The sequence below is a fragment of the Sus scrofa genome, chromosome 11, assembly GCF_054392235.1.
Source record: "Sus scrofa isolate SSC_HxYL_T2T_F1_AM1 chromosome 11, Sscrofa_HxYL_maternal_Yorkshire_Landrace_v2.0, whole genome shotgun sequence".
NCBI classification, from domain to species: Eukaryota; Metazoa; Chordata; class Mammalia; order Artiodactyla; family Suidae; genus Sus; species Sus scrofa.
The window spans coordinates 57,763,376-57,790,029 of NC_139393.1; the positions used below are offsets into that span (position 1 = coordinate 57,763,376).

The window sequence follows — 26,654 nt, forward strand, 5'->3', positions numbered from 1 at the left end:
CACAGGGCATCTTTTTCTAGCATAGCTTTAGTGCTATTTTGAAATTCATCTAAATTTCAGAGTTAATGTGAATCTTTATAAACTTAAAGCGCTAACTCTCATCATTGAGCTTCCACTTGTAGAGGTAGATCCATCACAGGTCGGAATTAAATGCTACCTGAAATGAAACATGCTGATACTTCCACAATACTACTTTAAAAGTAATCTTTGGAAATTTCAAACCCATTCATCCTTTGGCCTACAGATGTGAATGTCCATGCCTCCTATGCGTGAGGGAGGAAGAGTAGAAGCTCGGCGTCAGAGACCCAGCTCCAAGACACAGTTCTAATCCCGCTCTAGCCATGTGACCACTAATCCTCAATTCACTTAACTGGAAACTGGGGAAAATGATTCCTGGCTCAGAGTTTTTAGATGAGACAGAGGCTAGTAAAAGGTAGTTGGTTTCAATAAAAGGTAGTTCTAAGTGTGTGCATTTAATAGATTTTAAAATGAGACCACCATATTTGTCATGATATTTCAGATTATGGTAAAGAGATTAGGAGTATAAATGAGAATGTGTCATTAAAATCAAATCCTGCAGATTATTTCAACTGAGGAATGTCACAGGTTTGTTTAATTTAATATAAGAAATACTGTTTTGGGGAGGATGGAGCAATGTTTCTGAAGCAGCTGGGAAATACTCTGGTCCATAAAGACACCCTCACCCCAGTTAAACACTAGTAAATCAGGTTATATACTGTGCATTTCCATGGCACAGTGTCAGTTTGTATTTGGATTAAAAACTGTACGTTCATGTTAAAAAAAAAAAAAAAAGAAAAGAAAAAAAAAGTTACAGCAGAATTAGGCTTACCCCCAAATTTACTCTATACAGAAAAATTTTAGATTTCTACATTTAATAGAATTTCAAATGTATATCTCCATTGTCAAAGATATTTAAACTGCAATATTTCTGAAAGTACCCATTAGCTTAAGCATTATCAAAAAGATTAAAATGTATAAATGCTTTTTAGAAAAAAAATATGATAGAACAAAAATTATGCTTTATATTAGCCTTTTTGTGGGGAGAAGGATCTTATTAGATCTAAAAGTAGAGGTCATGATTCTCCAAATCATAAGTGATTTTTTAATACGTTTATGGTTTTGTTGAAGCCTGAGTCTATTATAACAGAAGTCAGCAAATTTTTCTGTACCAGGCCAAAGAGTAAATATTTTAGGTTTTGCACCATATGGTCTCTGTTGCAACTATTCAACTCTGCCCTTGTAGCGCAAAAGCAGCCATAGATAAAATGTCAACAGATAAGAGTAGCTGCGATCTAGTAAGACTTTATTTAGAAACACTGATATTTGAATTTCATATTATTTTCCTGTATTATGCAGTATTCTTTGTATTTAAAAAAAAAAACATTAAAACTGTATATACCATTTTTGGTTCACAAGCCTTTCACAAAAACAGGTGCAGGTCAGATTTGGTGCAGGGGCCATAGTTTGCCAACCCCTATATTAAAAGATCAATTAAAAATGCTAAGTTTTACTGGTCTATGTAGGCTAACTGAACATCTGAGACAACATCAAGGATTACAGTGCTTATGCCATCCTTTATTCGATTCACATAGAAAAGCATGCAGTATTAATGTAAAACAGTACAGTATTAATGTAAAATGTTCAGTGCACATTAGATAAACAAGTCATTAGCATACAAACCATTTTTAAAGGCCTATATAGGCACACCAAACATGTTTAGAATAAAACACCTTTTTAGAGCCTAAATTAAAAATTGTGCTTAGCTCACCTGTTCTCACCCCTTTAATACTCTTCATGGAAAAAAAAATTTGCCCTATATAAAAGATATTCTATTAGCCAATTAAAACTCGTAAGTAAGGAAAACAGTGCAAGCAAGAATGCTACCATGCATATACAGTTTCCACAAAGAACAGTAACATGCAAACAAGTACTTCGCCCCTCCAAAAAAAACAAAAAGCTCCCCTGGGACGTAAGTGGATCAAGAACTTGGCAATGAGTGCTTTTGCACATGTATATCTTGAGTAATGAAGCTACTATGTTTAGGCTCCTTCAAACCCAACTGTTCAGTGCCTTCTTTCTTGCTCAAGTAGGCTGAATTTCTGATATTCAACACACAAAAAGATGAGCAAATCAAAGTCTATTCTTTCACACTAGCACACGTTTTCACAAAAACTGGACCAAAAACAATGTTAAAAACGCAGACATATACAAAGAACCTTAAAAAAAAAAGTATATTGGACTAAGGATCGAGTGCTGTTTCTCTATCATGGCCTTGTATAAAAGTTAGGCCATCACTAAACATAAATAAAAGGGGGCAGGCAAAGTAATTTCCACCCTAGGAAAAGCTTTAAAGAAACCCGAATGCCTTGTGAGCAGTATGTAGACAACACCAAAAGTTTTATTTAAGAAATACAAGTTCTGAGGATAACTGAGGCTTATTAATGAGCCACTGTATCTGAATAGTTAAATCAAGATTCAAGAAAACAAAATATACCCAAACCAGATACATGCAGTATTTGTTAAAAAGAAATCCTCTCCCGGAGTTCCCACCATGGCGCAGCAGAAAATAATCCGACTAGGAACCATGAGGTTGTGGGTTCGATCCCTGGCCTCGCTCAGTGGGTCAAGGATCTGGCATTGCCGTGAGCTGTGGTGTAGATCACAGACACAGCTTGGATCCTGCATTGCTGTGGCTGTGGCGTAGGTCGGCAGCTGTGGCTCTGATTTGGTCCCTAGCCTGGCTGGGTACCTCCACATGCTTCGAGTGCGGCCCTAAAAAGAAAAAAAAAAAAAAAAGAAAGAAAGAAAAGAAACCCTCTCCCTACCTTTTCTGGTCAAAATGATCCCAAACGAAAATGAAAATAACTAAACTCTTTAAAATGGACAAAAGTATCCTGGGTACACCATTCTGACTTGACACCTGGCTAAGGATCATCAATTCCAAATCATATAGACCTTTTGAGGGGAAAAAAGTTAACTTTAAAATCTTATCTTCCTCTCAAGACAAAAACAGAAATGATGCCTCTCTTCTAAGTCAACTTTTAGTTGCTTTGGATGGGCTGGCATTGGAAAGGCTGCTCTGGATTTTTCTTTTTGTTGACTGATTCATATTTTTATTCCTCTTTTCAGGCACAAAGGAAGTGGAAGTAGACCAAGGAGACTGAAGGTGGTTCTGGAGACCATGCATCTCTGAGGACATCTTGAACAAAGATGACCCAAACCTTTGATCTTCAAACAGACGGTGTGAACTGCTTAACAAAACACCCTGGGAAAACTCAGTCTGAAACAAACAGCTCGGGGGTTTGATTTCATTGGTTCCTGGGTTCGAACTGGGATGGAGTGAAAAATCTTCGTTCATTTCTTGGTCAGATGGAGAGAGGAGAAAAAAAGAGTTGGATTTCCATTCATTTCCATTTTCTAACTGATCAGTAGTTAGAGAGCCTTTGGAAAGATGTGGCTTAGTTCTTTCTTCCAACTTATCTGGTTCCTCAAGGAATTCACTGCCTTGGGATGACTTTGATAACCCATCCAAGTCCAATGACTTAAAACCATTATTACAAGGGCTCTTGCTGTTGTCAGACTCTGACATCATCGAATCCAACTCCGAGATTTTGTCAAGGTAAGCCGCGTCCATTGATGCTTCGCTGGATGTTCTTGTCCGATTCATTTCAAAAGTGCGGATAGAATTCAACCTCTTGGATAAACACGAGCCTGATTTCTCACTCAATTTTGAAGAAATTTCTCCAACAGAATTTGCTATGGTGTTCCCCTCTGAGCTTTCAAAATCCAAGCTGGGGGTGTAGCTTGTGGAACAACAATCCCAAAACCCTGTCTTTGGGGAAGTAAAACATTCTGATTTCTTTTCACTTTCACTTCTATCATCTTCTGAAGAATCTTTATTAGAAACACCAGGAGAATCACAAAAATCATCAAACACCAATTTTCTGAGATGGTTTGGGTGCTTTTTGGAAACCCCTGCTTTGACCACAGAGCTCTCTCTATTTTCTGGTGTACTGAGCTGAAGGCAGCTAAGGGACAAAGGAGTGCAGGGGGCTGGAAGATCATAGAGCTCTTCATCTTTGTAGGCTACACAATCGCTCGGCTTCCCGCCCCACTCTCTTTCCAAATAAGTATCCATACTTGTATCGGTCACATCTAACATTATTTCTGCCCGTTTCTGATAAAGGTCTTTGTTCTTACAACAACTGGGTTCTGTTTTGTTGGTGCCTTCCTGCCTGGCAGAACTGCTAGAAGGTTTTGCCAGGTGAGAACTGGAGGTGGATGAGCCAAGCTGCTTCCTGGCACCATCACCTTGATTCTTGGACGCCATGTCCTCCTCGCTGCCTGTGTTCCCCTTGCCATCTGTAGAAAGTGCTCTCTGGCAAATGGAATTCCGAGCTTCCTTCTCATCACTTGAATTTTTTAGCTGTGTAATTTGAGATTCTAATTCCTCTATATACTTATCACTTCGTTCCAGGGCTTTCTTGAGGCGATTGGTTTCTCGTTCATACTGCTCTACTTTGGACTGAAGAGCAGCTACGGTAAACCTTCCAAACCTGCAAGGAAGGGAAGGATAGTTAACCTTCTAGTTCAAAATTTTTTCTTTCCTCTTCCAAGTTTAAGAGTGCCGATTGTCTCTGCGCATTCTAATTTCACATAACAGTGACATTTCAGCATAAGAACAATGCCAAAGGTGCTATCTTCAAAAGGAGGTTCCCAGGGAGTTCCTGTCGTGGCTGCGGGTTCGAGCCCTGACCTCGCTCAGTGGGTTAAGGATCCAGTGTTGCAGTGATGTAGGTCACAGACGTGGCTCGGATCCCACACTGCTGTGGCTGTGGTGTAGGCCAGGGGCTACAGCTCCATTTCGACCCCTAGCCTGGGAACCTCCATATGTGCCACAGGTGCAGCCCTAAAAAGACCCAAAAACCAAAAAACAACAACAAAAAAGAAGGTTCCCATTTATGTAATAATAAGCATATGATAATTAACAGCAACGACCTAATAAGACACTTTCATGGTCAAGCCACACTAGCAGTAGCAGAAGCCAGAAACTCATTGATGATTTCCCTTTCAAGAGCTAGCGCTATCAATTCAGCTCATATATGCATGAAGAGTTATACCCTAAAACAATGGCAAAGATTTATGATAACATTTGAACAGTGGTCCACATCTTGAAATATTTACATCCAATCATTTTCCTATTGTACAGCGGTGTTTTACAATACATTTCTTATACAATGTCACCTTGTCAAACATAAAACACCAATTTGAAATTCAGAAATCTTAGCAGTTCCAGCAGGAGTGGTTTTAAATACTTATTTGGACCCTTTCAATTACAGCCACCCTTGATCTGAAGTTTTTACTTGGCCTTTCTGAACACTAGGCTTTTTAATTCATTTCAGCTCTACCTACTTTGGGCATTTTACAACTGTGTGGGACATCAATTTCATTTCTTCCAACTTTGAGATACAAAGTCAGTGCTTGTGGTTCCAATATATTACACACAGAAATATTTTCTGAAAAGGAACACTTTGAAAAGTAAATGAAAAAGAACACATCAAAAATTCTCTCCTTTCATTTGGGATTATCTTGTTTTCATTATTCCCTTAAGAATGGGTATGGTTTCATTCCAGAAAACAATGTTTATGCACCTCATATGGCTGGTAGTATATTTGAGCTGATGACACAATGATCAGTAAGATTGTCTATGTTAAATTCTATCTCACCACCAAGGAAAATTCCATCTTTTAGGAAACTGTTTCTTATGAGTTAATAAACATAAACCTTACATTCTAACCCCATAAAAAATAACTTCTCTACACAAAAGTTCTTTTAAAAGGCCTTTTCTTAACCTTTCTCTCTTTTTCTTTTTCTTTTTATGGCCACATGTGTGGCATATGGAAGTTCTCAGGCCAGGGGTTGAATCAAAGCTGCACCAGAGGCCTAAACCACAGCCACGGCAACACCAGATCCAAGTTGCATCTTCAACACTACAGCTTGTGGCAATGCCAGATCCTTAACCCACTGAGCTAGACTAGGGAGCCAACCCACATCCTCACAGAGACAATGTTGGGCTCTTAACCCACTGAGCCACAATGGGAACTCCCTTAATCATCTTTTTGATGACTTAAACACAGACACATCTTGAAGAATTCGGGGATTGTCTGTTTGGAGCAACGTACTTGAGTAGGAGACTTCTCAAAGTTGTTTCAATCTATGGGCTTATTACCTTTTTCTTTTTTTTCCCCCTCACTACAAAAATAATTACAATCAAGAAAAATGTACTAAGTATTAATAAAAACTGAAAAGGAGGAGGAGCCAACAGTAACTGCACCTCTTAGTCAACTACTGTGTGTTCTATGACACCCGCTCCACGCCCACCACATCCTCCTAAATTATAGCCAATTCACTCTCCAGCTCTCCCCTGACAGGACCCCTCCCACTAAGTGAAAAAAGCAGGGGCAAAAGTAAATACAGATTCATAAAATCTCAGGGTTAGAAAGGACTTTAAAAGACACGTTCCCAAACATGGATCTACTCACTACAACTAACTGAACTCCTTTCAACCTCTAAAAAACAAAGCAAACATCACAGGTATAAGAAAAATAAAAGCAACAGCAATAACAAGCCTCCCTGTTTTAAGGACAAAGTTTACTACTATGAGTACTTGGTTAAAGTAAATGATGGTACTTTTTCCTTCTTCGCCAAGGAAAAGTATTGTGGTTTGTAAATGTAGTATTTGATAGAGTAGTCATTTCTGCAAGAGAATTTTAAAAGATAGACAAAGATCCTCAAGTTCATTCAGCAATATTTGTGAGTTCTTGACTGTAACTACTCTGGCATAATCAAACAGCCTCTATATTTTTAAATGGAAAAACTGTGTAGCATGTTTATTTAATGCAAACAGCAGAAGTGACAACCTTAAACTTGCTTACCAAAATAAAAAAAATTTTTAAGTGCAATTTTTTTTTTTTTTTTTTTTTGCTATTTCTTGGGCCGCTCCCGCAGTGTATGGAGGTTCCCAGGCTAGGGGTCTAATCGGAGCTGTAGCTGTCGGTCTACAAACTACCCCACAGCTCTCGAGCCGCGTCTGCAAACTACACCACAGCTCTCGGCAATGCCGGATCGTTAACCCACTGAGCAAGGACAGGGACTGAACCCGCAACCTCATGGTTCCTAGTCGGATTCGTTAACCACTGCGCCACGACGGGAACTCCTTAAGTGCAATTTTTATAATAAACCTATCCTCAGGTGAAAAAAAAATTAAACGACTTAAAATCAAATAATCTCACTAGATAGTAAATTAGCTGTTATCAAAGGATGTCCTTGGGAACTCAGAGGCCTATATAAGAAATGGTGACAAATAAGGAATGTTTCCCAAAGTATTAGCAGCTGCTTAGTCTGGAATTAAGATGATTAAGGGAATCCCAAACATAATGTCATTTTATGATGATACGTTTGCCTCTAATTTTTTATTGTTAGGTTTTTAAAAGAAGTTAGTTAACAAATTGTTCTGAGTCGAAGTTAAAATGATAACCTAAGTGTATTTTTTATCACTCTGGAGAGAAAGCTGAAGTGCCATGAGAACTAGCAACAAAGGCCAGCAACGAAGCAGATGAGAGAGACAAGCAAGCAGGATTCACTTGAAGGACCTGGGTGTTTTCTAAAAAGTCACTGCCCTCAGTTCCCCAAAATTCTCTCTCAATACTTGGCACGTCTATAATACTTCGAGTGGTCAGACCTTTTTACCATGCTAATAAGGGACCTGTGCTGGCGGGCAAACTAAAAGAAACGTAGTAAAAGCCAACAAACTCCTCAATTAATTAAATGATCTATACAGGTTATTTGTTTTCTTTCTCTCTCTTCCCCATTAGAGTATAAACTCCGGGAAAGCAGGGAATTGACCATCTTATACTTAGGGCTAGCTCCCTAGAGCAATTCTTGGTATACAGTAGTTTCTCATTAAATATTTCTTGAATAAATGTTATTTTCTAACTTTACGATACATCAATGCCTTATATCAAGACAGAGCCAACACAACAGGATGAGCCAAAGATCCTTGGGCCTCTTTTACATGTGAGTATTATGTGTTACAATGTTACCACACTAAATGTTTCATAAGTCTTAACAATTCCTTTTGTTTTTTTCACTGACACTAAGGAAAGCAACAGAGAGTCACATACACAATACAGTCCCCCACCCCTGCCCGCTGCCACTAATCTACAGGTGTGTTGTTCTACACTCTGCTCCACCCCTCCCCCCAAAAATCTTTCTGCTTTCACCTTAGCAAGAAAATGCACAGGTAGACTCGACATAGGTAACAGGGATTTTAGCTTGCTTTAGATACCTATATTAAATTTGGAAAAAGGCCCATTTACTTGATCATATAGAAATAATACTAGGGATGCGTACCTGATGCTATATGTCCACGGAAGAAAATAAGAGCTTTTTTAACTTTGGGCTTTAATACTCCTCTTCACACTAATTCGAGATATTTCCAGAGTACATAAATAACATTAAATGAATCAATGCCAAGGCAAGCCAGAGGGATTTCTAACATCATTTACCATACTTCCTTTTCCTGACAAATTTCAAAATGGAGTATTTTTATAAACATTCCATTAGAGACCAAAAGGCTTTGATTTTCAAAGCAGCAGTGATGGCCAAAGGCTTCATTATGTTGAAGAAAACATCATAAAGCAGTTTGGGAGCAGCATCTGATATCAGACGTGTGTTCTGCTAGAATCTAGAAGCTTAAAGGATTTTTCATCTTACAGCATTAACTGTTGTAAGATGTTAATGCTGTAAGATGTTCAAAAAGCTTTATAACTAAAGTAAGGGCATCTCTAACAATAAAAAGTTCCCAAGACCACATTTTCTCATAGCCCATCACACATTAGGAATAGGATGTGTCTGAAGGGGGTCAGAAAAAAGCAAATGTGGTAAAAGAACAAATGCCAGAACCACATGTCCAAAGAATTAACCTCTAATGCTATGTGGCCATCAACTAGTTGCAAAAACCTGAGTAATTTACTTTGTCTCTCTAGCTCTCAATGGCATGCCCAACAAAAGGGATTAAAGCAGCAAGCCCAGTGGTTGCTGAGACCACCGAACTTCAGAAACCTCTTCAGGAGAAACAAGAGGGGCTCTGGAGAAGTGAACCCATCTGCCTCCCATGTACCTTTGATTTCAAATCTTTTCCTTACTTGCTACCTGAGCTAAGAGTGAAATAAAGTGAAAGCCATCTCTGGATCTGGACAGGCTCTTGTGATCTGGTCTATCTGACAGATGCTCAATATTGAGGTCCTTGATGTAAATGGTTCCAATATGTACAAATTTCAGTTATTGCAGTTTAGTTAAATGCCACCAGCCACTTAACAACATGCTTCAAATTTACCACATTATATTAACTGTGAGTAGCTGCCCAGTTGTGAAGTTCACTATGTAAATAACAGACTGTGCATCACCATCAGTGACCAATCAGGTCACTTCTTGCAAAGTTTGAAAGTGACTGGTCCCTGTGTGCCTGTAAGTCCGGTCACACACAGGCAGTAAAACATGCAGTTGTGCCTGCGGCCACAGCCACATGACCTTTTACAAAAATGCATAATCAAAAGACAGAACTGGCCAACAAAGATGAAGTGCAATAAAAAAAAATAAAATAAAAAAAAAAAAGATGAAGTGCAGTAAGAAATGGAGAAGTGCGTAACACTAGGAGTAAAATTAGAATCAAACGTAAATGCACTTAGAGTAGAAAAGCTGACCGTGGGAATATTGAAACTGTCACTATTTAAGAGACCCTAGGTATGCCAAGAGGAACCTGGGAAAGGCAAACTTATTCACATAAATGAGAGATGTGGTTGTGACAAAAAGGATAAAGATGTCTACTGGAAGTGACAAGCTGGCAAAAAAAAAACCTTCACATTAAAGTGCTATGGAGCTATTTCACCACAATGAAAGCACAAAAGGATAAAATGTTAAAGCTTAGGTGTGTGACAATTTGTCAAAATGTTAGAAAAGTTGTTACCTTCATATCAAAGCTATAATATGATAAGAAGGCAAGCACCATTCAGATTATATTCTCCGTAAGTTTTTTAATTTTATTATAATTGATTTACAATGTTGCATTAATTTCTGCTGTGTCCATAAGTTTTTTAAAAGAAATTAAACACTTCAACGCTGAATGTTTCTAATGTTGTAAACTATTATATAAATATTAATACCAGTTTTACTATTTTTCACCTTCATATATATAATACTTATACCTGACAGGAAAAGATTTAATGTTTTGACAAAAATTCTTAGTTTATAGAACAGTTTGATTTTTCTCATTGATTATTAAGATTGCTTTGCTTGGTTTTAGGGTGAATGGTTATTTTTACGGTTCTATACAACCATGGCAAATGAGAATTACCTGTACTAAAGTAAAGCTTGGTATGTGGGAAAACCATGTAAATTTAAGTAAGTCTCAACAATTGTTTTTTAAAGAACTGTTACACTTAGCTAAGGAAAAATGACTCAGTCACCCAGTAAATTTTACTGTGGAGATGCCTGGCTAAAATCAGCTGCAGTTGTGTATCTTCACATTCTCTGACTTACAGAGATACTAGGAAAATACCTTTTTCATTTTAAACAGAAGAGCCGTGGAGTTTCAGAGGAAAAAAAAAAAAAACTTTGTATCATTCCTTTCCCTTTCCTAAGTATTGTCTCCTGAAGCTTTCTTCTTTTCCTCTGTCTTTTTAGGGCCTGACCCGCAGCATATGGAGGTTCCCAGGCTAGGGGTCAAATCAGCTATAGCTGCCGGCCTACACCACAACCACAGCAATAAGAGGATCCAAGCCGCATCTGTGACCTACACCACAGCTCACGGCAAGGCCAGATCCTTAACCTACTGAGTGAGGCCAGGGATAGAACCCCCATCCGCATGGATACTAGTCAGGTCTGTAACCTGTTGAGCCACACCGGGAACTCCCTGAAGCACTTAATGCATGAGTTAGAGATCCCCTAAGTTTGCAGAGGCCTCTTTTTGATTACACATAACTTAAGTGAGTTATATGATATGAGCTCTTGTAATATGAGCTCTTCAGGACCTGAGCTTTGGGAGGAGTGGCACAGAAAGGGAGAGGTCACAGTGCTGTGCTCTGCCACGTGCATATGTGTACGGGACGGGGAGGGGGACTACAGGCAAAGAGGACAGGGAGGACCAGGACTGTGGGCAGTCAAAGCTCTTACTTGCTTCCAAGGAGCTGTCTGTGCATCTCCCCTATCTATCCCATCCCTGCATGTGTCTTAGGAGGATGGGGAGAGCGCTGTCTTTAAACTACTAGGAAGGCTTTGGGAGGTGGCCTGTGCATTTTCATCCACTGCTGAGCCTGATGACTTGCTAGTGTTTCTTCAAGAGACTTTTCTCTGTTTAAAAACAGTTATGAAAATGCTACATTCCTAGAGAATTTGTTAATCATAAAAGTATTGTCCATGGCCAATCATAGTCACATTAGTTGAGTTCACAAAAATATATGAAGCATGTTGAGAGAGAACAAGAAAAAATTCCTCCCTCCTGAAGACCCAACACAAAATTTCTATTCCCTGGCCCAACATCCAAATAAATAAAGATGGAAAAGTGAACTTTGGGGATGGAAATTAGCAAAAGTAAGTGTAACAGATAAATCTTCTATAGTAGTGTAAATGACTACTAATGATAGTGATGATAACAGTAACAGGAGCCAATGTTCACTGAAAGTATACTTGTGTCAAGTACATTGCTTTATGCTTTATATATATTAACTTATTTAATTTAACCATGTCAACTTTATGAAGCAAGATCTACTATTCTTATGTTAAAGATGATAAACAAGAAACTTTAAAAGGTTGTCTCTTGTTCAAAGTTATGGAGAGAGGAAGTAGCAGGAAGAGGATTTAAATTCAAGTCTGCTGAGTCCAAATACCATGTATGAAGTTATGCTTGAACATGAGAAGCTTGAACATGAGATTCCTTCTCAAGTAAGAGCAACACCTATTTATACTATGATGTAGTGCAAAATGCAAGCATGTCTACTGGGTGCCAAGTCTGTATACACAATCAAGGGACTAGCATTGTTGTAATGCTTATTAAAACATACATTTGTTAATAGAAATAGGGAGAGGAAATAACAAGATGTAGAAAAGCATACAGATATGTATGGGCAAAGTCTGATAAACAAATATTTATCAAATACCTTTTACATTCTAGACATAAGTTCAAGAGTACTTTCAAACTCCCAAAGGTCATTTATTAAAATGGCCTTGCCGAAAACTATAGCACAGACAGATCGCCTGGCAAATGCCAACCCCAAAAGTGTTAACTATTTTAACCAGAGATATGAATACTAAATCTGAACCAGAACCCTAAACACAAGTTCCATCTTTAACTGCACTAGGTGTAAAAACCATGCAGGATCATCTTGCCTGACCCATGCACAAACAGCAGGCATTTTCAACTACAATGAAAAAGCTGCTTATGTAAAAGGAGTAAAATTTTAAATGCAAACTTTTAGGATCTAAACACCACATAGGTACTTACTTATCTTAGGGTCTAACAGGAATAAAAAAACACAAGCTTTGTTATACAGTACAAAGTACCCAAGTACTGCAAGAACAAAAACAATGCCACACCCATAAAGACAAAGGTCACATGGACAGTGGAACCAGGCCAAGAATTAAAGCCCTGCAAACCCGTCTTCCCTCCTCCACCTCCCAAAAGCACTGCTTAAGAATTAAGGTAGAGGCTGATATGCAAGCTTTCAAATGAGGAGCAGAGTTAAAAATTAAGAGCTCATATTATTAACACAATTTTAAAGAAGTTTTTTGTGTATGTTTATTAAACTAACCATGCGTTTGCAGTGAAAAACTGGTGAAGATTCTTGCTGATACCTACAAATTCTTACTAGGAACAACTCAAGTGTTAGGCAGCGTATGTAAATTGAAGAGGAACAGATTCTTTTTCGTGGTAAGTCTCTAAAAAGGGCCAACCCACATCCATATTCATTGCCTGTGAAGACAGACTACTCTTTTTACTCGAATAAATTCCATTCTAATGGATAAACATATTTCATTTCAATTCCATGTAGAAATGCCCCCATTTTCTGCCCTAAAAGTTCAGCCTTGAAGATGACATGACATCAATGGGATCCTAATCTTTCATGAAGGAGAGAACCTCGATACATGCTATTTCAGATCTTTTTACAGTTCTCAGAGGAATAAAGGACTTACACCTTTTCCCAAAATGTACTAACCTTAACAACAACAAAAATCTCAACGGTATAAAAAGAGTACAATTATCGTTGGTTGAAAAAAAGCATACCTGAAAAATCTCTGAACTACTATCGATACATTTTTCACTACAGTTAAATCAATCTCTCTCAGCATGTGGAACAATGTGAAACAAAACCAAAATCTGTGATCTAGCCACTCTGTAATTATTACTCAGCTGACAGTTACTGAGGACTCATACATGCTGAGGGGCTATGAGGACGGAAAACAAAAGGAGTACAAGACATTATCCTTGTTCTCAAGCAGTTCATAATCTTTTCGACAACCTTATGGCTTAGTTATTAGCATGCACTACAGGCTCCTAAAATATCTTATCAATACAATAAAGACAAGCTGACAGAAAACTGCAGTAACTGTCCGCCCCCAATTAGCTGAATATCCAGAGAAGGGCCCCTCAGGCAGCTGAGGGGCCTGAGCACACCCGCCTGTCACAGTCTGGCCCCAGGGTATCATCAGGCTCCCCTGACAGTCTACAAGTTCCCCTTCCGGGAAAACCAAAGGGCATAAGCAGAATCAGTCAACGGATCAGGCTGGGGTCAAATACCGGGAATCATGGTGTTTCTCAGCACAGAATCGTGAGAAACAAAAAAGGCCAGAAAAGGTCAAGAGGAGAGAACAGCCAAAGCCAGCAAGAGCAGAGGTGCTGCGGAAGCTGAAAGCCAGCTGTTGTCTGAGTGGTGCTGGCACATCTTGAGACACAGTTTAGGAAGAGCAGACCTGTGAACTAGGGCAGGGCACAGCACACAGTCAGCATGGAGACAGAAGGGCAGGAAATCCTGGTTCACATCAAGAGACTCAGACAAGAACCTGGTCCTGGAGCCAGGCAAGCTCAGACACTGCCTCATCCTTTCCTCTAACTCTCAATCTCTAGTGCAATTTAGGAAAACCCTCTCCTCTCCTCATTTGGAGAATGCCAGGAATCTGACTTCCTTCCCTCGTAGACCCTTTATACCTTAAGCTTCAAGAAAGCTCAAGATCTTCATTCCCTGCTCAGTTCGCTCCAAGCAGTATATAAGGTATTAAAAAATACACACACATACACACACACTTTATACAGATAACACCTTCTGTGCATTTTAAAAATGTGCCTTGGGAGTTCCTGTTGTGGCGCAGTGGAAACGAACCTGACACACCTAGTATCCATGAGGATGCAGGTTTGATCCCTGGCCTCGCTCAGTGAGTCAAGGATCTAGCGTGAGCTGTGGCTGTGGCACAGGACAGCAACTGCAGCTCCGATTCAACCCCTAGCCTGGGCACTTCCATAGGCACTGGATGTGGCCCTAAAAAGCAAAAAAAAAAAAATTAAAAAAAAAATTATGTCTTAGTTCCAAGGAGCTTGTAAATTAATTATGCATGACAATCATGAAACTGGTCAGTATACAATGTAATCCTTAAAACAACATGATATAAGAACAATGGAGAAATCTTAAAGGAGCTCAAAGACAAACTGACAACAGGGGTCAATCTCAAAGGATAGTTAAGAATTAACCAGGCAGAATAAGAGAGGTTACTGGGGAGGACCAGGGAAGGCAAAGGGAAAGACATGAGCCAAGATATGTGATATAACATGGAAAATCTGGGCCCAGGGAGAAATTCAGCATGGCCACAGCAGAGTACAAGAGGAGAAGGTTGGAGCAGGATGAGCTGGGGGAAGGAGAATGAGAAGAAGTGAATAGACAAGCATTGATTAGTTGGCGAAGAATTTGGATTTTGTTTTAGGAAAACATTGGATAGTTTTAGGGAGGAGATTTAATAGTTTGATTTATACTTTATAAAAAACAATTCTGAGGAGTTCCCGTAGTGGCGCAGTGGTTAACACTAGGAACCATGAGGATGCGGGTTCGATCCCTGGCCCTGCTCAGTGGGTTAAGGATCCAGCATTGCCGTGAGCTGTGGTGTGGGTCGAAGACACAGCTCGGATTCCAAGTTGCTGTGGCGTGGGCCGGTGGCTACAGCTCCGATTAGACCCCTAGCCTGGGAACCTCCATATGCCACAGGTGCAGCCCTAGAAAAGGCAAAAGACCCCCCCAAAAAAAGATTTCTGAGTATGAAGAAAACAAATTGGGTAAGGCAAAAAGGGGCAGGGTGGATCAGGGAAATTTGAATCTAGGTAGTCTCTCTCTAGAATAAGCGTTTATTTCACTACTATGTTTGTGGATCTTCAGTGAAAGTATAAGACAGCAAGATGGAAACATATCTACAGTTTGGGAGAAAAGGAAGGGCCAAAGATTTAGATTTTATTTTGTAATCTCTGACATACAAGTAGATGATCATTAAAGCCATGGGAGTCGAAGAGATGGCTCAAGGAACATAAATACAGCAGGATGAGAAGAAAGCACAGGTTGTGATCTATTAAGTCTATTTTTCCCTCCTCAGAGCACTTCTTTTCATGTACCAACAAAAGGAAATGCTGATCACTATCTACAGGGAATCCGGAGCCTTAATCTTCCCCTAGAAGGAAATGAGGCATGGATGAAGAATTGTCCATGGTGGTGAGCCCTGGGGTTGCTGGGCAGTAAAAATGATGCTTACAGGGGGACACCATCAAACCCACAGATCTCACTAAAGACATGATGACATTCCCAAATACATATTTATAGAAAGGAAAGCCAGTGATCCGCTTACAACCAGTTTTGATATAAATGACCCATGGATTTTATACATGGAGCTTTATGCTCTATGCTATTAAGATGGGTTCATAGCTGAGGGCAAAAACAGCTGCTGTGCGAAAGTCTCATAGTAGGTGACGACATGGCACAAACTCTGCCTGCAAAAAAATGGTACACTGAACAGAGATCTTGAGAGAAGACATGGGACTGTCAAATGCTTTACAAGCCAATTCTTCACACCCCTTCAAGCTAAAGATCACTAAGGAACTCCTAACTCTATGGAGGGGCAAATATATCCACATTGCTCGGCACAGTTTAGGAATAATAATTGAAGCCAAAGCAATTTAGGAATATGAGAAATGCAATACTTAAGTCCTCTCTTCAGCTTCTTATTCTTGTCTTTTACCATGTGGAGATGTGACACTCTTGGCATTCCCCATTAAACAGGAGAACAGGCCTTTCTGCTCAGAGCAGAACACAGCGGAGTATGAGATACAGTGGAGACGTGCGAATGAGCTATTTGAGTGGGATGATGATGGTCACAATGAAGAGATGTGTATATTACTCAGAGGGTCTCTATTCTCATTAGTTTCACAAGGAAGTCACCATGTTTCTGGAGCATGATTTGTGGCTGTTCTGGAGTACAAGGAACCTCTTAGTACTCCTAACCTTTCCAGCTCTTTCCTTTTGCTGAGAATGCCTTCACCAAAATCTCCATCCTTCAAAGCTGGGCTTAAGTGCTGCCTCATAGATAAAGACTCTTGTCACTGCAACCAACTTTCCATTCTCTGAACTCATCTTGCTGCTGTCTTTGCTCTTTGGCTTAGTAACTATTTAATATGTAACTGTTTATGTATTTTTTTTTCCTCTTGCCTTCATTAGATTATGAACTTCCTGGAAGCAAGGGCTGTGTTTTGTTGGTTTTAATTTTTCATTATAGGGCGTTCCCGTCGTGGCTAAGTGGTTAACGAACCTGACTAGTATCCATAAAGATGTGGGTTTGATTCCTGGCCTTGCTCAGTGGGTTAAGGATCTGGCATTGCCGTGAGCTGTGGTGCAGGTCACAAATGCAGCTCGGATTCCACATTGCTATAGCTGTGCTGTAGGCTGTACTATAGCTATAGTTCCGATTCCACCCCTAGCCTTGGAACCTCCATATGCTGTGGGTACGGCCCTAAGAAGACTAAATAAATAAATAAATAAAAATAAATAATTTTTCATTATGAAATTATCCAAGCATTCACAGACATACAGAGAACAGTATAACAAACCCCATATACTCATCACCCACATTCAACAATTATCAAGATTTTTGGGAGTTCCCATCGTGGCTCAGTGGTTCACGAATCTGACTAGGAACCATAAGGTTGCAGGTTCGATCCCTGGCCTTGCTCAGTGGGTTAGGGATCCAGCGTTGCTGTGAGCTGTGGTGTAGGCTGCAGATGAGGTTCAGTTCTGGCATTGTTGTGGCTCTAGAGTAGGCCGGAGGCTACAGCTCCGATTTGACCCCTAGCCTGGGAACCTCCATATGCCACAGGTGCGGCCCTAGAAAAGGCAAAAAAAAAAAACAAAAAAAAAAGATTTTTGTCTCATTTCATATATATATATGAAATATATATATGAAATATATATATGAAATATATATATGAAATATATATGATATATATATGTGAAATATGTATATATGAAATATATATATGAAATATATATATATATTTTTCTTTTGTTAAAATTATTCTATTAGCCCATATTTTAGTATGCATTCTTAAAAGAAAATATGGACATTTTCTTAAATAACCACAAAGCCTAAACAAAATGAACAGTAATTCCTTTGTATCATCTAACATCTGGTTCATATTCAAATACATCCAATTGCCTCAAAAATGTCTTTTGACATTTGTTATTAATTAATATCCCAAAAAAATCCACATACTGCTTTTAGTTATTATGTCCCTTAGATCTCTTCCCCTCCCGTTCTGCCAATAATTTAATGAAGAAATCTAGTCATTTTCTTAGTGACTGTACCCCATTCTGGATTTGTCTGTTTCCTCATAGTCTTGGGAGCTGTGTTTTTATTCACTTAACAAATATATGTTATGAGCAGAATATTAACTAGAACTCTACAAAATGCAGGGTTATAATAGTGAATACAACTATAGTCCTCACTCAAACAGAAAAGAAAGCCGTGAAATGATTTTTGTGGAATAATTATACCAAACTTTAATCATTAGTATCTGTGATATGAGCTAAGACAGGAAAGCACAAGGTAGTAAGACAAATTACAGCAAGGGAACCTAACCTACTTTATTTTGTATAGTTCAAAGCATCAAGCAGATTGTCAAGTAAATAAATTTCCAGTATTTCTGGGTTGGCTGGGAGAGTGAGTTTTCTTCACATATCAGCTTTGTAAACTAAAGACATTATCACCACCTCTCGAGTTCTGAATATCAAATCTGATTCTCTTAGGGGTCCATGTTAGAGAAAACTAAAAGGGCAAACAGATTGTTTTCTCCAGATGAAATGAATTAGAAGGGAACTACAAATTCAGGAACTGGATATGTCAAGTCAAAGAAAAAGAACATGTTTCTGGACCATCAGTTTAGATATCAGGACAGTGACTTTTCAACAAGAAACAGAATGGATTTTTTTCTTTTCTTTTCTTTTTAGGGCCACACCTGAGGCATATGGAGATTCCCAGGCTAGGGGTCAAATCAGAGCTGTAGCTGCTGGCCTACGTCACAGCCACAGCAACGCCGGATCCTTAGCCCACTTAGCAAGGCCAGGGATTGAACCTGCAGCCTCATGGATGCTCGTCAGATTCCCTAATTGCTGAGCCACAATGGGAACTCCAAGAATGGATATTTTTTGAATCTAGAAAAGGATGCTTAGTAGGCTATCTGTCATACTGTTCAAAGGGCTTTTAAGTTAAAGCTGAGAAAGGAAAAATATTCAGGTACACTTTAAGATTGGATATAATGACGGGTAAAAGAAAGACATGAAAAACAGCAATGGAAGAGATAAACAAAAAATCCAGATTTCATTTTAAAGATTATAGCACTGTTGTAAAAATTTATAAAATACTATCTACTTGAGACCAATGTAAATGTTTAAGTCCCCCCTTGTTCACACCAGATCTTAAGTCTAGTTTGGGGGCAATAGCATGATATTCACTTGAGTGTCCTGAAAAGAAATAACTTTTGCCACGGACTGAATTGTGTTCCTAACCTCGCCCCCTACCAAATTCATATGCTGAATTCAGCCCTAACCCACAAGGTGACTGTATTTAGAGAAAGGGTCTTTAGAAGCTAAGGTTAAATGAGACCCTAATCTGATAGCACTAGCAGTCAGAAAAAGCAGAGGGACCAGAGCTCTCTCTTTCTCTCTGACATGTGAAGCACATAGTGGAAAGGTCTACAAGTCAAGAAGAGAGCCCTCACCAGAAACCGAAACTGCTGAACCTTTATCTGGAATTTCTAGCCTCTAGAACTAAGAAAATAAATATGCAATGTTTAAGCCACCCTGTCTACAGTATTTTGTTATGGCAGCCCAAGCTGACAAATTCATCTTCCTAATTTTTTCTCACTCTAGAGTATAAATTTTAAAGCTCTTTCTTCTGCATGATTTTTAGAACATGTCTGCCCAACCCAAAAGATACATCAGAAACTAAGGCCATGTGTATAAAAAGTATACCTTGATCCCTAACCAAATAGACAGGAGAAAAATAACTGGTCAAGGCACTTCCTAATCAGGGGAATGAGATGGAATGGATGGTTTTTATTTGCTTACATTTACTTTAAAACTCTTGAAATTTCGTATTCTTTTCAATACAAATAGGAGCACAAATAGGAGCTCTCCTCAGGTGAACCAGATCTGGGTATTTTCAGCTATGGTCAGCTACTTTCTGAATCCCACTAGGGCTTGGTGATGCAGAGTAAACAAGGCTATAAATCAAATGCAATGCATTTAATACCTCAATGCATTTCAAATTGATCTGGAATAGGGGTCAATTCAAGTTGTTTTTTAAGTGAAACTGTTCCCTTCCCCTGAAGGGAAGGAATGGAAATTAAAGACAGCAAATCCACAAATTATATGGGATTCAGAAGTGTAGCTGCTTGTTAGAACAGAGGCGAGGTGTCTTCAGGTGAGATTCTTCAGCTGTTTATCAGGTAGGAGCCACACACATCCTAGTGATAGGCATTAAATCTGAAATCTGGTAGGCAACTTTTTAAGAAATAAAAGCTACAAACAAAATGGTTTTAGTTCCATGCAACATGCTATGGGAAATGGCTAGTGGACAAGCATTTACTATGACTGGCAAAGCGAGCTGCCAATAAATGAGAAGAGCAGAAATTCAAACCACCACATAATAACAGCATCACTTCCTAAGCTTACTTCACTAATTTGCCAAAGTAGGACATTATTTCAAGTGAAAGAAAAATGAGGTTGGAGAGCACAGGGGAAGGAGCTATTTAAAAGTAAAAGCTATCCTTCTCTCTCTATTGGTTAGTTATCTCTACCCTGAGTAATTATGGTTTACTTCTACCATTTTCTGATACCACACGTGGTTTTACTGAAGGCAATATTTTCTCCTTTTCAAATGACAAGCAGAGAACTACTTCTGGTAGGATAAATTTCCAGTGTTTTTTTCTCTTTCAGATTATTTTCCCACAAAGATTATCACAGCATATTAGGTAGAGTTCTCTGTGCTATAAACCAGGTTGCCAGTGCCAATTGACGGACTGAGGATTGGAGACTGACACATGGACACTGAGGTAAATGGAATGACTGTCCACGGTTTGTTTATGCCTGTCTGGTCTTCTTCCACTAGAGAGACAAGAAGTCTTATCGTTGGATAGGAAGAAAGTGTGGAGTGCTGACATGCCACCTCTCAGAGGGATGGAGGCCACAGTCTCTTTTCACTTGTCATCTTTTTCCGAGAAGAATAATAACTTCGAGTACTGTCTCCCATCTATTCTCAATCTTTGTCTTAACTCTGTTTATCATTTTATACTAGTTATTAAATTAGTTATTTAATTATTGCTAATTAAATTATTATCATTATTATTTTTTTGCTATTTCTTTGGGCCACTCCCACGGCATATGGAGGTTCCCAGGCTAGGGGTCCAATCGGAGCTGTAGCTACTGGCCTATGCCAGAGCCACAGCAACGTGGGATCCGAGCCGCATCTGCAACCTACACCACAGCTCACAGCAACGCCGGATCATTAACCCACTGAGCAAGGGCAGGGACCGAACCCGCAACCTCATGGTTCCTAGTCGGATTCGTTAACCACTGCGCCACAATGGGAACTCCATCTAATTAAATTATTAATTATTACTAATTATATGTAGACAATAGCTACAATCTCTTACCTTTTGGAAAGGAGTGAAAACTATCCTATCATAAAAGAAGAATGGAGTTCCCGTTGTGGCTCAGTGAAAAGGAAGCCAACTAGGATCCATGACGACGTGGGTTTGACCTCTGCCCTTGCTCAGTAGGTTAAGGTTCTAGCGTTGCAATGAGCTGTGGTGTAGGTCGCAGACATGGCTCAGATACCGCATTGTGGGAGCTGTGGTGTATGTAGGCTGGCAGCTAGCTCTGACTGGACCTCTAGCCTGGGAACTTCAGTATGCCACAGGTGCAGCCCCAAGAGCAAAAAAAAATAAAATAAAATAAAGGAAGAATAAATTCGTGTAATTACACAGTTCAAATCTGTTCAAAATCCAACAAATGATGCCTTAATTCTATTTCAGATAGGCTTTTCTGCGTAATGGGTAGCGTAATAGCGTAACAGTTTTCAGTGTAATGTAAGAGAGCACAGACTGTGGGGCTGGACTACCTGGTTTAAATCCTATTTCCACCACTTACTAGCTGTGTGGATTTAGAAAAATTAATCTTGCTATGCCTCCATTTCATCATCTGTAAACGGAGAATAACAACAGTTCTCCATCACAGGTTGTTGTACCTGACAAAGAGAAAGCACTATGTGAATTTTAACTATAATTAAGACTATTTCAAAAAACATCTACAGGGCATGATGTTACTCTCCTTACTCCCCGTTAAGACCATCAAACAGTTGTATGTAAAACCAACGGAAGCCTCACTTGTCTTAGGTCACATAAAACAATTCTGTTGCTAATCAGATAAGAACAATGTTAAGGAAGTCCTTTCTTCAAAATTAGCTTTAACTGAGACTAAGATTTTATCAATAACATAACTATACACCTGACGTTTAGAGCTAAGACACTCTACTTAAATTTATATGTTTCAATGAAAAGTCAAATGAAAAACACAAACTGTAATAGCAGCTTATCCTAAAACATCGACATAATCTAAAACGTTGCTCTATGAGCAAAATACGTACTTCTGGGGTGATCTGTTATCAACTTCAGCTTTCAGTCGTAAATTCTCCCTTACCAGGCCACCATTTTCCAATTTTAATTTTTTATTTGCCTTTAAAAAAAAAAAAAAGAGTTGAAAATAACTGAGCACAAGTTAAAACAAAAGTGCCTTGTAAAGATTATGACATGAGACATCTGTATTTTTTACAGCAACAATATCAGAAAACTGAATACTTAAAACACGCCTTCAGAAACTTAAATCACCATTGGGAATGACTTGTGAAACTAAGAACACAACCAAGCATGTTTCATCCATAGTCCCCAAGCATTCTGAAAATATACTATCCAGGGAAATAAATGGAGCTATGTTAGTGAGCTAAGAATCATTAAGGGACTAAATTAATGGCAAATATTTTTTTCCTTTTTCACATAACTAAGCATGGTAACATTATACCACATGCAATTATTCATAAAACTAGTAACTCTAAGTTAATCTTGAACTATGAGATTGATTTTTGGTTGCTATTTTAAAATCGTTTTTAGTGATAACATATCTAATTATGATTAAACCATTCACTTGCTTTCTTCAAAATAGCTTTCCTAAATGCTCTGGCTGACAACTTCTAGGACTCTCAAAATTGGGTCAATGTTTTCTAATAAATTTTCTTTTAATTAAAAAAAATCCCAAGCAAGATTTTCTTTTTTGAATTGTATGATACCTAAAAATTGGCTGACAAAACATTAATTCTAGAAAATCTAGAAGCTCAATACTGATTCTGGACAACCCCAAAAGTTTTTTTAAATCTCTCAGTCATTGTGTTTCGGATCCAACAAAAAATAAGACTCCCTAGACTAGGAACCAATGTCACTAACCAGGCGAGAGAAATTCACTGTGTGCCTAGAACATTAACATTCAAAGTGAATGGGGTCACAAGAACTATTATCAACAAAAAGGTTTAAACCAAGAAAACCTGAAAACAGATTTTTAAAGTTTGACCAGTTATTTCAGGAACTTTTGACTATATTATTTGCCCACCCACACAAATGCCCCAAAAGGATGATAAGAGAAGCAGGAGAGAGGACACTTTTGGGGCACCAATCCTGACTCTCTCACTGAGACTCATCCAGGTTCCTTTTGGGCTCTGAGCACCTGCTTATCTTCATGGTGCAAACTAAACAGGATTGTGGAGGGTTAATTCTTCAAGTGACTGATAAACAAACACCATTACTGTCCTGCTGAAGATAGAAGGAAAGTAATTTACTTCCTCATACTCAGAAACAATGAATTAAGCCCTCAAGCAAAGAACCATAAGAGGAGGCACTTAGTGAATGCTTTTGATGATGAATGACAAGCTTAAATTAGAAACTGATTTGATTTCTTTTCCCCATCCCCTCTGTCAAGGTCTCTCACCAGTCCTGTGACTCTCTAAGATTCTCACTATGGGCTGGCTAGGTCCTCAACTGATAAGAGATTTTTTCAAATTCAGGAGAATTAGGTGGGTAAAAGTTACAAAGGGGAGAGCTCTGCCTAATTGTTGCACCTAAAAAGTAATAAAGACTTCAGGTAACCATTTTGCATTTCTTTTTGTTGTTGTTGTTGCACCCATGGCACGTGGAAGTTCCCTGGCCATGGACTGAACCTGTGCCACAGTAGCTACCCAAACCAAAGCACAACAATGCTGGATCCTTTATCCACTGAGCCACAAGAGAACTCTTTATATTGCATTCTTAATACAATTTCATAATGGTTTAAAACTCACCTAATCCTGGAAATGTTAGAAAAATTCCTCTATAGTATTTTATTATTTTGTACCTCACATTCAAGTTTTGTCTCTGCAGCCCATGTTTTTAAATTTATTTATGTCTCAGTTTATTGCCTAGTTCCATCTAATACCTTCACTAGGCATCCAAAATGGGCTTATTAAATATCCCAGATAATTCTGAGGTCTCAGGGTAGTTTTGGGTATTGAATTTAACATGTGAAAAAAACAAAGAAAAACTGTATTTTATGTAGTTTCCTTTTTCTTTTTGCCTTTTTAGGGCAGCACTTGCGGCCTATGGAGGTTCCCAGGCTAGGGGTCAAATGAAAGTTGTAGCTGCTGGCCTATGCTATAGCCACAGCCACAGGCACAGCGGGATCAGAGCCACGTCTGTAACCTACACAGCTTGTGGCAACACTCCTTAACCCACTGAGCAAGGCCAGGGATTGAACCCTCATCCTCATGGATACCAGTCCGGTAACCAACCCTTAGCCACAATGGGAACTCCCTATTTTATGTACCTTTCTTTTAAGCACACCCCCTACGCCATTCTTATAAGCCCAGAGTAAAGTTTTCGAACAGCTCTTCATGCTCTAAGAAGGATTTGCTGCCATTTTTTTTCTTTTTCCACTAAAGTATAGTTGATTTACAGCATTGTGTCAATTTCTGCTGTAAAGCAAAGTGACCCAATCATACATATATATACATTCCTTTACTTATATTATCTTCCATCATGTTCTGTCCCAAGAGATTTGATATAGTTCCCTTTGCTACACAGTAGGACCTCACTGCTTATCCATTCTAAAGATAAAATTATCCAATAACTCCAAACACCCAATCCATTCCACTCCCTCCCCCTCCGCAACCACAAGTCTGTTCTCTTATGTCTGTGTGTCTGTTTCTGTTTTGTAGACAGGTTCATGTGTGGCATATTTTAGATTCCACATGTAAGTGACATCATATGGTATTTCTCTTTCTCTTTTTGACTTCACTTAGTATGAGAATCTCTAGTTGCACCCATGTTGCTGCAAATGGTATTATTTGGTTCTTTTTTATGTATTGTCAAAAATTTAAATGAGGTTCAGTAACTACAAAAGACCACCATACTGAACTTACTGATGGCTCAAGAAGAAGGAAAGTTAAAGGGGACATGGTTGATTGGATAAAAACTATGATGTCCCAGTTGTCTTTCCTCCTGCTGTCCTCTTCTCGTCTCAGAGAGACTAACATGCTAATGTGGCCATGGGTACCCAGAGAAACTACACACTTCCCCTAAATGTGTAACAAACTCAGTGCAATTATGTCTGTAGCTTCTTTTTTCTCTGAAAGCACTAAGTTCCCTTCTTTCTCTCATCCTGGACTTTTCCAAGCCCAAATGGCATTTATTTTATATGGGGGTGTGCAATCTGACTTAGTACTTACATCAAGTCGCAGATACTTCTCTGCTACTTAACCTCACTGAAAACTGCAGAGCCAGTATATCACACAGAGCATTAATAATTTCAGGAGGCAGGATTTAGTAATCAGTATAGTATTTTAAGAGAATGTATACAGGTTCAATGGATGGCTGTGGTCCTGGATACCACAAAACCATCTCTATTCAGCACAAGACTCCATTGTGGATAAACCTGAAGCCAAGCTAAAGGCTGGTCCCTCTGGCCAACAAAGCTCTGCAGCACTTGATTATTACTTCCAGTGCTGATGGCATGGGTCTCAACTCCTTGCCTAGATTGGAAAATCCTAGAGGTTTTGCCCTTTTCACCTATGCTTTCTCTATCTTGTATGGACGGAAGAATAACTGAAAAAAAAAAAAAAAATGAACCTACCTCATAAGACATGATATTTTTTTTGGTAGTCTGTTTAGTAGTCTAAAGCGGCTACTCACAGCTCCCTTGGAATTAAACGTTAAGTCTTTAACTATTTACAATACTGAAAATTAGAGAATGGTAGAGCTAGGAAAAATATGGTCCAAACCTCTCATTTCATAGGTAGGGAAATGGATATATGTTTGTCTTTATACACACAGGGCAGTCATGGAGATAAGCTTAAAAAAGACTAAGCCAAACCGCAAAGAAGGGAAATAGATACACATCCTTTAAATTGATGTCACTCTTCTAGAAGATGCAAACTCATATAGAAGCACTGTTGAATCTCCAATTATAGTCACAAATGGAACCATCTGGTACTTCCTGGCAGCCAGTAACATTTAAAGAGAAAAAGTTTTCCCATTGCTTATAAATACTCATCCAGGAATTCCTGTCCTTGTCTCCACAAATCAGCCAATGATGACTCAATATAATACTGCTACGTATACTTTTGAAGGTACATAAAATATTATAGAATTTAAAAAAACAACCACGGCTTACCTCCTTTAACTTATCCACATCATCTTTCACTTTTTCATAGATTTCATTAGCTGTTCTAAGTTTTTTCTTCCACTCTGCTACAGTTTCTGGGTCAACTTTACTTAGATTATCTGCGACTGGATGTTTATCTTCATTTTGGTTGCCTTGCATCAAGGTTAAAGGATCCAGAATAGTCTTGATCTGTGACTCCAAGCTAAGATTTTTACTCTTAAGTTCTTCTATCTCTTTCTGCAGACAATCTATTTCATC

General features: G+C 38.8%; 1 protein-coding gene across 3 annotated transcripts in view; it reads right to left on the reverse strand.

Annotated features, from left to right (window-relative positions):
• Positions 1-1,575: 1,575 nt before the first annotated feature.
• The window catches only part of OBI1 (ORC ubiquitin ligase 1), a 44,886-nt gene continuing 19,807 nt past the window's right edge, over positions 1,576-26,654 (reverse strand). For all 3 annotated transcript variants that reach the window (XM_003131038.6, XM_084982029.1, XM_021065768.1), the window contains 3 exons: positions 26,406-26,654; positions 22,303-22,391; positions 1,576-4,577 (listed from right to left, as the gene is read on the reverse strand). In XM_003131038.6, coding sequence (XP_003131086.3) covers positions 3,056-4,577; positions 22,303-22,391; positions 26,406-26,654 — 1,860 coding nt within the window. In that variant the 3' untranslated portion in view covers positions 1,576-3,055. The remainder of the gene's footprint in view (positions 4,578-22,302; positions 22,392-26,405) is intronic.